The 15,731-nt window shown below is 32.5% G+C and overlaps 1 protein-coding gene across 1 annotated transcript; it reads left to right on the top strand.

Annotated features, from left to right (window-relative positions):
• Window positions 1-752: 752 nt before the first annotated feature.
• Window positions 753-13,944, top strand: LOC118190844 (uncharacterized). Its single transcript, XM_035361622.2, has 4 exons — window positions 753-979; window positions 3,384-3,515; window positions 6,014-6,263; window positions 13,614-13,944. Exons 1-4 carry the CDS (start codon window positions 818-820, stop codon window positions 13,757-13,759), a joined length of 690 nt encoding a protein of 229 aa, XP_035217513.1. The 5' UTR covers window positions 753-817; the 3' UTR covers window positions 13,760-13,944.
• The last annotated feature ends 1,787 nt before the right edge of the window (window positions 13,945-15,731 follow it).

Below are 15,731 nucleotides of genomic sequence, written 5' to 3'. Positions count from 1 at the left end.
TTTTTTGAGTTATGCGAGATATGTACGTACGTTCGTACAGATGCCACGAAAAATTCTCTTCAGAATTCATTTTAAAGCAGTTATAATTTTGTTGGAGGAAAAGAGTATTTTATTCTGTTCTTAGGTGCAGATATCACGCAAAAACATCGTTAAATTGCATTCGATAGCGGTCAAAATGGATATTTTCGTTGAAATATGCTGCCTGAAACTTTTCGCGATTACAATACTTCCTTTTGACTTCGTACAAGGAAGTAAAAATCTAAATCAAATTTTGAAAAAAAAAAACCGCTTCATCATATTGCATTGTGTATACAAAATTTGAGCGCGATAATTATCAAGAATTGGTGTTTAAACCAATGGCAATATTCCACGCACAGTAAACATTAATATTGAACTAAAAATAGCTTATAAAAGCTATTTAAATATAAAAGTAATATAACAGTTGCATTGGAAAATAAAATAACAGTAGGAAAAAATTCTGTAATGAGCTAATTTGTTCAACATTCTCTGAAAATCTTAATATTTATGAAATCTTAGAACATACTTTAAAATTCGAGGAATATATCCTCACCCTAATGCTTATGAAATATAAATTCGCGTATGTTTAATTAGACGTAAAAAATATAAGAAACAGAAATTATCATGATACGTAAAGGCAATGACACTCGGTGACAAGCAAATCTCTTTCACGTCCAAATAACTGATATCGTTTGACAGATATATATAAAACCGTGAAAAATTGAATCTTTCATTTACCATTAATTCTAGTTCTCGTGCTTTCACAAAAAGCTTATTGCTTTCATTTTTCTTTTGAAACATGGAGAACAGTTTATTTGTGATATTTTTTTCTGCTTTATTAATCCAGGTCTGGGCGCATGGGCGACTTCTAGAACCACCTTCGAGATCCTCAATGTGGAGATTTGGTTACTATACGCCTAAGAATTATAATGACAATGAATTGTTTTGCGGGGGAATTTACGTAAGTAATTTTATTTATAAAAACTTTTCGGAAATATTTTATCTTCGGTTTGAATAATGTAAATAAATCATCAAATTTGGCCTTTGATTGTACCTAACACGACATTTGTATGTTAATTCCTTCCTGTACCTTCTATTTCTTCGATTCTAAATACTGAAAATATCAGATACCAGATTCTAAAAAACAGATTATAAAAATTTCGTCCTTAACTACCTATTATTAATATGTTAAAACTTAATGTTTAATAAAGGAAAAGACAAATTACTTTTGCAATTATTAATGCATTAATTTTTAGTATATTAGTGTCTGGTATTTGGTTGATAAATATACTTTTTTTTAGCTTTTTCAACGCAAATTGGAGTGAATCTTAATTTTTATAAAAATTTGTATCCGTCTGTAAAAGCATAAAAAGTGCTTTTTATTTTATAAAAGCATGAAAAAGAAACTTTTAAAACAAATTTGGCCTAAAATTTAGATTTTCATATGCATATTTACCAGTCGGAGTATGAAATTATTGCGACAGATATGATATGCCTTTATGTAAAAAACTGATATTAGATTTTTTTTTAGAAAAAAAAAAAAAAAAAAAAGCAAAATCACAAAATATTTAAAAGCAGCATACCTTTAGAATTCCGGACAGACAGTTAAGTATTGCATCGTACTTTTTTATATTCGATATATTATTTATTAGAAACTAATCGCTCGCTTGGACCCTGCCTAAATTATTTATTATAAAAAAGAAAAGTATCCTGGGTGTGGAGAGTTATCATCCACAAACCTTTTAGTTCGGGCGTCACTGTAGAGACATTAGGTAATTTTATTTTAGTCCAAAGGGATTTGAATCCCGAAGGACTATTAGTTTCGTTTTGGCATTTTGCGTCGGACTCATAAATGTCGGTTCACTTTTCAAACTGTTGCCATAAAATGTTAGAGTCCTGCATTATATTTGAAGAAATTAAATAATGAAAAATCTGCATAAATGTATGTATATTTCTCGTATTGTGATAAAACAACGGTACATAGAGTCATCGAATTTTGAATAACGTAATCCTCCAACGAATATGAGCATGTGGAAGACCAAATTTGAAATTTGAAATTTGAAATTTGTTTTATGATCGATTTCCTATTTTTTAAAACTTTGACGAATTTTTGATTAACAAACTCAAGGATTTCAAAGCGAGCAATGGCAACGTTGTGCAGAAAAAACATTTTTATCTCCAGCGCGTGAGTCTCTGTATCGGAAATTCTAAAGATAGGCTCGTTTTAAAACTATTTTGCGATATTGCTGTTGCACTGGATCTTATGGTTTAAGTGCGAGGAACATGATATTTAATAAAGAAAGGTAACACACAAAATGTTAAAAAACGCCCCTTTGGACGTAATTTAAAATCTGAAACATTTCAGATTTTTTTTTTTTTTTTTTTTTTTTTTTTTTTTTTAAAGCCGGAAAGATGAAAAATGAGAAAACACCTTCGCCGGGAATCGAATCACGCACCTCTGAAATACCGGCTCAGTGTGCTGCCCACTACACCACGAAAGCACGCTAGGAAGGCGGGAGAAATACCTTAACAAGTCATATAATATAATTTAAGTTAAATTACTAACTAGTGAAAAAGCTCGTTGTTGCACGAATCCTGTATCAAAACCCAATTATATTTCAAAAACGAAACTACTGTTTGCTGCAAGAAATGTGTCCAAAGAATCCAAGAATCCCATGCTTTGGAAGGGTGAAAAGAATCGCATGCTGCTCAGGAGCCGCCTATTAGGAGCCGGAGAACGGCATCCGCTTCGCTAGCCGCAGTTTGCTCATGCGCAACCTATGCAATTGACAACGCAATTAAATTAATAGATTTCACTATTTAGATGCTCCATGCATTTATTATTGGCGATATAAAATTGTAGATGAATTCTGTAAACAGAATTCTTAAATCTGTTTTTCACATTTAACTATTTAATAATTTCATTTTTCTCCTTTTAGTGCCTTAATTTGCATGCATTATTTAAATAAAAACTTGTAGAGTCATTAGGTTATTTTTAAAGCCCGAAGACATACTGGAAAAGAATATACCTCCTCCTTTTAAAGGGCGACTAGGAATTAGGGAACTCAGTCGAGAAATCCTTGAGGTGATTAATTATTATCCACTACCATTTAGTTCGGGTGCCACTGTAGAGTCACTAGGCTATTTTAAAGCAGAGAACGTGAGAAATCAGCAGCGTCCTCACCGGTACTCCAACCTGGACCTCTCGAATACACGCAGAGTAGGCTACCGTTACACCACGAAGGCATGTTGGAAGAAAGGAGAGAATGACTTATAATCTTATTGTATAAAAACCTTTTATTTTAATTGTATTTTATTTATCAATTCTTTTTTACATATTTCATGGTTGCTGTTGTATTATACAGGTACAGTGGCAGATTAATAATGGTAAATGCGGTGTCTGTGGTGACCCCTATCACGTTCAACAGCCTAGGCCGAATGAAGCGGGAGGAAAGTATGGTCTAGGGATCATCGTCAGAAACTATACTGTAGGCCAAGTAAGTTATTGATTCAATTTTAAAGCCAATATTCACTTAAATTTATCTATTAAAACCCTCTGAGTGACAAGGCCGTACATATACGGCCTAGAATATTTTTTGTGATATTTTTAAAAACGTATATATACGTACATATTAAAATAAGTCAAAGAAATTAAGGCAATATATCAAAAGAAAACAAATCCAGGTAGGAAATATCAGGAGAGTTTTTACATTAAAATCAAAAAATAATTTGTTCTCATGGTAGTTTTGGGAAATTTCTGCTTTCTTAGCGAAAACCCTGACCGCTCATAGTGTTAATAAAAAGGGAACAAAATTTCGATGAATTTCAAAATTTAATTTAAAAAAAATTTTATAATTTGGAAATTTTAGGAATACGATTTACTTTATAGGATTATTCATTGTAAATGAACACCAGGGGATCATCTCTAGGATTTGAAACTAATTTTATAATATCATTCATGCTTATAAAAGACGCTTCATAATGTTCATAAAGCTTGCACTGCTGTATGTCTCTTGGACACTTGACTTCAAGTCCGTAGTTTCAGTTTTAAAAATGATCCAGTTAAAATTAAAACAATTTCAATTACAATTAACATATTGATTGCCATAGCGGTGACCGGTGGCGGACATCTGGTTATTTCAGGTGCGGGATAGAGGTCATAGGTGACCGGCAAAGTAGACTGATGTATGAGCTATTGCTCATATATACATACAGATTCTTCATTATTTATTTTATTTAAAAATAATACAGAGCGATAATATTTGGTGGCAGCAATTTGAAAAATGACTCACTGTTTATAGTGAACCATCGTAAAATTCTTTTATCAGGACTAATACTCCCCTTTTCAGCTAAAAAGGGATATTAATTTATGGTGTAATTTTTCATTCGGAAGATTTTTTTGTCGTAAAAAATTTAACGGCATGTAATTTAAACTTATGTAAATTAACCGTAAACCTGATGTTGTAGAAGCATTAGGTATTTTTGGAAACAGGCAAGAGAGATTGAAAAATTAGCAACGCCTTCGCCGGAATCGAACCGCGGACCACACCACGAAGGCGGGAGAAATACCTTATAATTTAGGTTAGGCAGACGAGGTTATAATTAGACAGACCAAGTTATCTTTTTTTTCCCCGTTTGATTGCTTTCACAATTAGTCGAATTTTATATGTATGAAATTATTTACTTCACGTAATTACAATAAATTGATTTAAAAAATATCTACTCATATTTTATTTCTTACCAAACTGTCATGAAAATCAGATTTATTAGATGACTAGTAAGCCTGCAATTCTCTAACGAATCGAATAGTGGCCTCCCAGACAGTATCGTATTTAGGGAAGCCTAGTGTGGTACCAAAGGGCCCGGTTTCGAATCCCAGAGAAGGCATGGATGTTTGTAAACGTATAATATCTTTGCGGCATGGGGGCACTCTAACTATATGGCGAGCTGGAAGTCCTCTTGTGTGGTTGGTAGTAGGGTAGAGGAGTGAGGGACTATCGTATCACCGCCCCGGGGTGCACTCCCTCAAAACTGGGGTTGAAGTTAACTCAAAATTGGGAAATTCCTTCTACGACTCAAATTATGCCAAAATGCCAAATTTTGTAAAATTCACACGAGTCTTTTTTTTTTAAAATTAGCTCTCAAAACTTTAGCTTCTCAATGTTAATTGAACTTGTTAATCTCTCTTTTTTTATTAAACTTACTTGATTTTTTCTTCCAGAATTCGAAATTTAGGCTTAATCCAAATATAATTCGCACATTTTTTTTTTATTATTTATTTTAGAAATTTGTATTTTTAAATACTTTTTCATAAATTTTTCGAAAAAATTTTTGTATTATAACCCAAACCGTTTTTAACATCATCTTAAAGTAGATGTATTTCTAAGCATATCTGAAGAAAAATTAGAGCTTTTTATTCAAAATTTCCTAAGATACGTGAATTTACAATTTGGCGTATTTAATATGAGCGATAATAACGAAAATTTAGCTTAAGCACTTTTTTAAAATTATTTGAAAGAATTAACGGCGGAACCTTTTTCCTCTCGTGCGTCATTGAAAAAAAAAATAATAATAATAAGTAGGTTATTATAAATTAAGAATTTCTCCAAGTGAATTATTCTTGGCGCAAACTGAAAAAAATGCGCCAAGATAAATTTTTAAATTTCTCCATAAATCTCTCACAAAATTTAATATCTAGGCATAATGAAAATATGGAAAAAAATTTATATACTTCAGAAAAAGTCCTATTTTGTGTCAAAATACCATATTCACTCCTGTATTATCTCTCACGCTATGCCAACAGGCCGAGCGTTGAACAGAACTTCTGCTATCAAAGCGGTTCCAGATTTTACGAAAGTTGAAGAAGTAAAATATTCAGGACAGCATAATAATCAATTAAAAATTGAGAGATATATCATTACGATGCATATTAGTAAAGTAAATTAAATAACATTAAAAAAATGCATAAATTACTTCATTTTCTCCATTTTCACAGGAAATCGAGACCACCGTTGATTTGACTGCAAACCATTTGGGATACTTCGAGTTCCGGATCTGTCCCAACAATAACACGAATAAAATCGTTGAACAAGATTGCTTGGATAAATACCCTCTACAGCTTGCAGATGGTACAGGCACTCGATATTATGTGACAAAAGAACAGATGGGATTGATTCATGTACCTCTCAAGTTACCAAGGGATCTTAGATGTTCGCATTGCGTTTTACAGTGGCAGTACCGGGGAGGTAAGTTAACTTCAAATCACTTTTCCGAATTTTCGTAAAACTTACGAATCTTCTTGATTGCACTGGATGATTTTCGCTAATTCATGTTCTAAGATTTTGAAAATTGTTTTGAAAATTTCAGGTATCGTATTCCCTCGCGTATATTTCCCCCTAGTTTTTAGCAATGGATTTTGAAAATTTAAAAAGTATTCGTATAACCCCCCCCTTACTCAGTTCATAAATTCGTGCAGGTCAGTCCATAAATTCGTGCGCATTTTTTGGTAAATTTTTAAATAACATAAAAAAACACAATTTAACATTTTAATCGATTATATATTTTCCTCCATTATCTACAATGTCTCGCCATCTTACAGGCAGCTTTTTTATGCCATTGTTGTAGAAAAACTCTGATTTTGATGCAAAAAAACTTGAAAGTTCTTTGCGTACATCCTGTTTAGAATTTAATTTTTTTCCCAGTAAAAGATTTTTTAAGGCACGAAATAAGTGAAAATCACTTTGGGGGTAAGTAGTGTGGCAAAATCTGGGGTACCAATATCTGGGGAGTAAGCAGGATGTGGTAAAAGCTTCCAATTAAATTCACTAATTTTCACTAATTGTTCGAGCCGTATGCGGTCTAGCGTTATCACGATAAAACAACACTTTCTTGATATTCAGCCATCGTGGGCGTTATTTGATCCATTCTGAGTTTAGACGGCAAAGTTGTTCACTATAAATTTCTGAATAAATCGTTTGATTTGGCTCTAACAGTTTAAAACGTCCCGAACGGGGTTCATCATCCATGCTGCTTTTTCCAACTTTAAAATTTTTAAACCATTTCTGGACAGTCCTTACACTCATAGTCTGTTCACCGTGCACACTAGTAATTTTTATCGCTGCAAACCTGGCAGATTCACCACACGAAAATAAAAAATGTAGCACAGCATGTTTGTACTGATTATCTTCTATGGGTACTAAAATGCGCTCGATATTTACGAAAGTTGGTGATGAACTGAATAATATGTGAGTCAAACGATGACAAGTTTCAACAGGCTCAAAATTGTATTGTTTTAGTAAATGTGTCATAGTGAATTCCACGCATACACTTAATGCGCACGAGCTTATGAACTGACCCTATACATAGTCTTTCCCTCTAGGACCTTTATTATTTTTAATTTTTATTCAGTGTATTCAGTTTGTATTTTAATTTTTGTATTAGCATTTTATCCATTTTATTTTCCCTCGCATTTATTATTTGAAACGTATTTTGCACACATTCTTCATTAAGCAACCCGGACGTGGCAGGTGTTCTCGCACTTGCGAAACTTTTCAAATATGCAGCTTCCATATCCTTATTTCTGTTATTTACGTTTCAACTCAGTGTAGCCTTATCCGCTGCTGATGCATTCGACCTTTAGAAATCTGAGTCTTCTGTTTGCCTTTTTTCTCCTTCGTTTTTCCAATATCCCTCTTGGGAAGTGCAGTCAAGTCTCATTCACGTGAGATGCCCCTGAGGCTTTACAAGGTAATTGAGCCACACACGTCTGAATCTGTAATCATCAGACATCAACTCAATATCCATCAGCTATTGTAATGTTAATATTACTATGAATTAGGATCGGAATTTGGTTTTTTTTTTAAAGAAAAAGTACTCTGATAGTTACCAGTAGTTTATTCATGACCACTTTTCATTTTGGACTATGAAATTAGTTTAAAAAAAATGGGCGAAATAAGCGAGGAATCACGTAATATTAACTATTCCAAATATCATCGCACAAAAATGACCAATAGTATTATAAGCATTAAATTAATCTTCATGAGGTTGTTTTGCGTTATTTAATTTGTGTAAATAAATGAGTTACGTTGTAAACTTTCAGTTTAAACAGTAACAGTCGTAACAGTAACAGTCGTTGTAATAACGTCGTAACCAGATTAGAATTTCTGCAGTGTAGAAAAGTAGTTTCGTAATTTTTTTTGAAAATTAGAACCAACTTTCGTTAAATTTTCTAATTTTTGAATAATTTCGAGCATTCCTTGTTCTAAAGTGGTGCAGTTGCTTTGAAAACTTTGCATTTTACCAAGCATTCCAAACATCATCTTACAAGGATGAACGATATCTTTTATAATCAAGAAACTTGTTTTAATGTGCAAAGTATTTTTATCTAATTTGTGTGAATTAATGTGCTACGTCGTAAAATTTACGTTTGTTACAGTTTGTTAATCATTCAAGGTTGTTAAGTAGACCCGTAAATTTTGTGTTAGCTAGATCATTAAACTTTCGTAAAATTTACAAATCTATTTGGCTACAGTGAATGATTCCTTTTTTTCTGGTTCTAAAAACGCGCAGCTTTTCGAAACCTTTATATATTATCAGTTTTTCTGAGCATAATCATATAGTAATGAACTGTATCTTTTATCAGCACTAAATCTATTTCAATATGCTAAGGTTTCGTTATTTACTTTGAATGAACAACAGTGCTACATTGTAAAGTTTACGGTTCCATTAAAAAAAACAATTTCTGAAGTTTGGCAATATAAGATTAAAATAACTGTTTAATATTATAAATGTAAACACATAAGTAATCTCTATACATTGCAGAAAAAGAATTAATCTATTTTAAAGGTGCAAGTAGACTTCTTTAACAACAATGTTATAGTTGTTAGAGACACTAGGTATTTTTGGAAGCAGGCAAGATGAAAAATTAACAATCGCCTTCGCCGGGAATCGAACCGCGGACTTCTGGAATATACCAACCCAGCGCGCAGAACCACTACACCACGAAGGCACGCCGAGGAGGGGGGTAATACCCTATATACTCCACCTTTTAAAGGGCGACTGGGGTTTTTAAGTGACCCAATCGCCAAATCCTGGGTGGGGAGAAATCATCGTCCACCACCCTTTTAGTTCGGGCTCCATTGTAGAGACATTAGGTTAATTTGAAAAGCCAGAGAGATGAAAAATGAACAATCGCCTTCTCTGGGTCCCTCTTGTTCAAGGAACAAAATTAAAAGCTATGATGCTTCTTTTGAAGAAGCGGAAGAAATGTTTTCTGTAATAAGGCAGTACACTAGGAGGAAGAGCACCCGGACCCAGACCTGACCAGACCCAGACCAGACCACTAGGCACCCAGAACTGGTTAAGTCGAGGTTGCCTTTACATAGTTAAACTCCCTAACCCCTAGAAGCGATCCGAGCAGGCATAACATCCCGGTCAACCCAGGGCGACAATTTCATCCCACAAAGTATAGTTAATTGCACATTGCACACAAAGTCAGTAATGGACGCCTGCGCATCTACCTAAAAATCAGAGAACGCGTCTTTGATATCGATTGTCCCCCACTGTTGACCAAGGGGAGCTAATCCCCGATGGCAACCTTTGATATCAAACCATGTAGCGTCCCCAATACCAAGGGGCAGATACGACAGTACCATATGGTCCCTGCAAGCCTAAACCTGTAGATGCATTAGGTACTTTTTAGAAGCAGAGAAGATGAAAAATTAGCAACGCCTTCGCTGGGAATCGAAAGACGGACCTCTGAAATCCCGGCTCAGTGTGCTGACCACTACACTACGAAGGCACGGAAGGCGGGAGAAATACCTTACATACTCCCCCTTGTAAAGGACGACTGGGGTTTTTAGGGGCCCAATCGCCAAATCCTGTTGTAGAGAGTCATCATCCACTACTCTTTTAGTTCGGGCGCCACTGTAGTGACATTAGGTATTTTTTGGAAGCAGGCAAGATGAAAAATTAGCAACGTCTTCGCCGGGAATCGAACCACGGGCAACTGAAATACCGGCTCAGTGTGCTGACCACTACACAACGAAGGCACGGTAGGAAAGCGGTAGAAATACCTTACAAACCTACCACCGAATAAACGATGGTTCTAGTCACTGTGAAGACTGTTAATATTTCTCCCGAAGTCGAGTCTGTAAACAAACTTAGCCAGAGCACCGGAATTGCTCCCATTCGACCCCCAGGGGACTTGTAATCAGGCAGAAAGCTCAGGCAGAGATTTCTTTGCTCCTCAGGCAGAGGGCATTGAAAGTGTTCTTTTAATTTTGTGTTGTTATTGCTGCTAATGCTCACTTGTCTGAGTTACAGTTAGTCCAAGCCCAGGAAATTATTAATAAAATTTAAAAAAATTATATTATTATTATTTATAACATAAATATATTTATATTATAAATAATAATAATATAATTTTTTGCCATCTAAAAATTATTTTGAATAAATTTTTAAACATGTATATTGTTACATATTGAACTATTCTAGGATGTTACACTAGCATAGATGAAATCCATTGTGCCACTAACTGGAATTAAAACTATACTCAAATTAGAATAAATAGATACTATCTTCAGACAATCATTGTTTCTTTGTGCATAATAGCTGTAATTCTGAAGCAACGTTTCTTAAACTATTCTTTAGTCATGACCCCTTTTTACCACCAAGACTTGTTTTTGTTCCCAGATATTAAATATAAAATAAAGATATAAAAATAAATATTTTTTCATAAATAATTTATTTCTTGGTAAACAATACACATTTAAAAATTAGTTTTAGGGTTTTTCAAGCATATAAAAATTAATGAAAGAAAAATCATGTTTTAAAGGGATAGTGGATTTAATAAGCATGAAACCTAGAAAAATCGTTTTACTTAAGTATATGGTGTTGAACGACAGGAGATCATTTATGAGGGTTTCAGAAGTTGTCGGAATCCAAGCTCCAATCCAGAATTCACTCAAGCATTTTTGCAGAAATAGAATTTGAGTCACTCGATAGCTCAACAGATTCCTTTAGGCCTTTATTAATCTCATTACTATAAAATAATGTAATTCTTTAAAAGTCTCATTAATACAATTTCTGTAATTTCATATATAGAATTGTGACCCCTAAAATTTGACTTTGTGTTTAACTACTTGTTACTAGATGGCAGCACTAATGAGAACCCTGCTCTAGTTAGTGATTAGCTAAACTATCTATTTTTAAGCACTTGTGGATCTGAAAGTTACGAATGGGAACTATAATTTTCACGAAAGACCCGAGATTCAAAATGTCAAATATCTACGCATTTCCCATCACTCAAATCTTTCTAATCGTGATCTAAAACACAGTTAAAAATAAGTTAAAACTCAAAACATTTTAATTCTTCGAAATTTCTCTGCAGCAAAAGCTTTTAATATTAAGTATTTTTTTCTTTTTTTCTTATTATTTTTCGTATATGAATATTTGAGATATTTGAAATTCGATAAGTTCAAGAACCTTTATTATAAGATTTCGAAAAAATTTACGATTTATCACAACTGTACTGTGTAAATTTAAACGTTTAATACAATAAAATTTTGAAAAGATTATAACAGATATGAATTAATTTTCAATTAATAATAACTACGCCCTTTTTTTTTTTTTTTTTTTTTCATCGAGGACTGCGTTAATTTAAATTCAATTCAATACTCTTGGTTTACTTTGGCAAGTATTTTTGCATACGTTCGATAGATGGCGCCACCAACAACACTGGATGAACTGATTTGGGAATGTTTAATACAATAAACTTTTGAAAGGATTGTAACAGATACGATTGGATACGATAGGATTGTAACAGATTTCAATTAATAATAACTACGTATTTTGTTTTACTCCCGAGAATTTGCAATCAAGTTTGATACCGCGTTAATTTAAATTCAATTCAATATTCTTGGTTTGCTTTGGCAAGTATTTTTTTAAACGTTCGACAGATGGCGCTACCAACGACACCGAATGAACTGATTTGCGAAGAGGAGATTTCTCAAAATAATTTCCAGCATCTTGCCCCCACATACATATAATTGCAATTTATCATGACCCGCATACATATAATAGCTCTGAAAAGAGTGGAATGTGGAAAATTCTACATTAAAATAATATGATATTGAAATAATAATAAATAAAATGGGTCATTTTTAGGAGAAGTAACTTTATCGCAGAGTGGATTTCGGAAAGAAGCATTTGAGTTTTCGGAAAGGTTTTATGTTTAGTGGCAACACTTATCAGTATCTGCTTGAATTTCTGTCCTTCTCATCAATTAATTTTCAAGCCTTAATAATGTCTACAGATTTTACTTCGTCAGGACAAGATTTCCGATGTTAAGTACAGTAAGACCCCGCTTAACGCTGTTTCGTTTAGCTCTGTTTCGGTTTAGCGCTCTTTTATTTCAACCCGGGGATTCTCCGAAATTGTGCGCAGCGCTAGGTTTCCAAATAACATATCCGAAACAGTGTAGTTGTGTTTCTTGCTTTTTATCATTTGAAACAACATTTGTTGACATTATTGTAAGTTTAAATTTGATATATAATACTATAACGATTAATAATACAGCGACAAATATTATGATCTTTAGTTTTTATCATGGGTGATAATACGAGTAAAACACAAGAAAAGAAAGCAACCAGAAAAAGGCATTTCACTGGAAACTCAAATGCAAGTGATTAGAAGATCAGATTCCGGTGAACGTCAATCTCAAATTAGTGCTGCATTGATTTTGGCAACTTCAACAATAAGGACAATTCTTTCTTAAGAATAAAGAAAAAATACTGTCATCGGCAACTGCAACTAGAATTACCCGATCTAGAAATAACATTATAGAGGAAATGGAAAAACGACTGTCTATATGGATTGACGACGAAATTGAACGCAATATGCCATTAAGCCAATCTATCATAATGCCTTCTTGACAAAAAGGCAGAAAATTGGAAACCCAGAATAGACTGAATGATCTGACTGAGAATTTTATTTGTTTTTAAAAGTATATGCGTTTATATTGTTTTTATTTTTGTAAGAAATAAATGTTTGATTTTATTTTTATTAAAAAAAAACATTATTAAATTTAATGCCTAACTATTTTTTATCCGTCTTCCCCTAACCCCATTATTTACATGTTAAGATAGCCTCGCTTAGCGCTGTTTCGCATTACGCTCTACTTCGATGGGACGTATCCCCCGCGTTAAGCGGGGTCTTACTGTAAAAGAAATGCATTTTCTTCAAACAGAATGGGAAGACATGAGATTTAATCCGTTTCTTTATTGGTTTCATAACTAGAGAGGGCGGGCACATTCTTATAATGTTATGAATAGTTTTGTGAACAAATAATAATAATAATAATAATATAATTTTAAAATGCCAGAATTGAAATTTTTCTTCAAAAATAAGTATTTTCATTAATGTACATGTAGTTTTAACATGTTTGGTATCTACTTGCTTATATATCAAAAGGGGCGTCAAAACCAAAGACCGCCCCAGGCGGCTAAAAGCTGTAACTACGCCACTGTTCTTTACATGTTAAATAAACGCATATTCTTTTCCAGTGAATAATCTGACTTTTTTACCTCTGCTTACAGAAAATAATTGGGGCAAGTGCTCAGACGGAACATATAATCTGGGATGTGGTCCTCAAGAAACATTTCGAGCTTGTGCTGATGTCTCTATCTATGACAGAGTCAAAGCAAGTGCAAAAATAAACCAAGCAGGAAAAGGTTTTCAGTAAAAAAAAAATTGAATTAACCAGTGAATAAATTCACTGCTAATAAAAGCTTGTGAATATATAAAATATAATTATAATAAGAAATCAATAATAAATTTAATTTAAACTTAATCCGAGGAATGCAAATAAGAGTTATTTTTGAAACACCTTTTATATGTTTTAGTTCTTCAATAAATGATTAAAATTTACTTGTTCATCTGAAAATTTCTTCTTTTAGTCCAAAGGAGCGTTAGCACAGAGGAGCTATTAATTTCGTTTTGGCATTTCGCGTCGATTCACTACAAACGGCGAATCACTTTTGAAATTGTCGCCACCAAATATTACAGCCCTGTATTATACTTAAAGAAATTAAATTATGAAGAATCTGCACAAATGTATGTATGTTTCTCGCATTGTGATAAAACAAATGTACCTACAGCCATCCAGTTTTGAATAACGGACGTCTCCACCCGAATATGAGCATCTGGAGGCTCAGATTTAGAATATGTTTTTTTATATATTTCATGTTTTGCAAAGCATTAATGATTTTTTGATTAAGAAACTCAACAACGATTTCAAAGCGACCAATGGCAACATTGTACTTAAAAATAAATAAAAAATAAAATAAAAAAAAAATATTTCCAGCGTGCGAGACTGTTTATCGAAAATTCTAAAGATATGCTCTTTTGAATATTTTGTGATATCGCTGTGGATAGAATTTTGTGGTTTAAGTTCGAAGAACATGATATTTAATAAATAAAGGTAGCACATAAAACGTTAAAAAAACGCGTAATAAAAATATGAAAGCTTTCAGATTTTTATTTTACTTTTTTTTATGTATTTCTATTTTTTCAAAACTTCTTGTAATTTAAAAACTACTGAATTTTGCATTTTTCATATGATGCAAAAACTAAAAAATTTTATTTAAAAAAATTTTTCAAAACTCAAGTGTTTGTATTGGTTGGTTCAAAATTCTTTAGTCTTTAATTACGTAGATATATAAATGTATTTTGTCTTTAATTATGTACATATATATGTTTAAGCTTAAAATTGTGAATATAATTTAATAAAAAATTTTCTTCATTTAAGGCAGCATTAAATTTATACTAGAAAAAAAAACTGAATAATCTACCTCTTAACACGAGATTAGAAATAAACAATTAATCTAAGTCAGTAAAACTGGAATCTCACAAAGAAAGCAGAGGTTAAAAAAAAAAAAAAAAAAAAAAATCTGAAATTGTCTAAATTTAAGCATTAATATTTAATTGAAAATGATGGTAAACGAAAATTAATTATTCTGAGACCGGAGCTCTTCAGGGCAATAGCCGAACTCAGTAACAATCTATCTTCGTTACTTTACCAAATTCCAAAAATGTTTCGCTAATTTATCATATTACTTTCCTTTGATCCTAAGCTTGGCTTTCATCCTGCAGGTAAAAAAAAAAAAAAAAAAGGCTTAGAGGATACAAAATAAAAGTACTGTGATTTTTTTAAATGGCTGAATTTTCTTTTTTTTTTTTAATAGGATTTAATTTTTTAGGAATAATAATTTTTCATAATTATTTAAATTGAAGTAATAGAATGCAGTACTATATTTTGCTTAACGCATTTGCATTATCGCACCGACTAAAATTTGACGAATAAATTCATTTTTATTTATTTTATAGGCCTTAAAACAAAGCTTACTTTATGTTTAACTGTAAAACTAAGCAAAAGTTGCTTTGAAAATTTAATAGAGAAGATATTCTTTATTTGTATGAAACAAAGAGTAGGCCTGTGAATAATAATTGTCATTTTATTACATAAGCCATAAGCAAACATTTTATTACGTGCCTTACAAATTCGGCTATATTAATTAATATTTTTGCACAAATACTTATTCTTTTATCTTTTTAAAAATATGTACAGCTTTATTATTTAAAACAATCATAAGCTAAAAACATATAAACAAACAAGTAAACCGGGTGGATGAAACTTTACTATGCTGTCCTTGTGC

The sequence above is a fragment of the Stegodyphus dumicola genome, chromosome 8 (genome assembly GCF_044657685.1).
Source record: "Stegodyphus dumicola isolate Sdum_Otavi_A_Nest chromosome 8, ASM4465768v1".
In the NCBI taxonomy this organism is placed as follows: Eukaryota; Metazoa; Arthropoda; class Arachnida; order Araneae; family Eresidae; genus Stegodyphus; species Stegodyphus dumicola.
Note: the sequence above shows the minus strand (reverse complement) of the source record. Positions and strands in the feature narration are given on the sequence as shown.

Excerpts from the sequence above, each read along its gene's own strand:
- LOC118190844 (XM_035361622.2), top strand. The coding sequence starts at position 818 with ATGGAGAACAGTTTATTTGTGATATTTTTTTCTGCTTTATTAATCCAG. Across the intron at positions 980-3,383 it reads TGTTTTGCGGGGGAATTTAC|GTACAGTGGCAGATTAATAA; the intron begins GTAAGTAATTTT and ends TGTATTATACAG. Across the intron at positions 6,264-13,613 it reads ACAGTGGCAGTACCGGGGAG|AAAATAATTGGGGCAAGTGC; the intron begins GTAAGTTAACTT and ends CTCTGCTTACAG.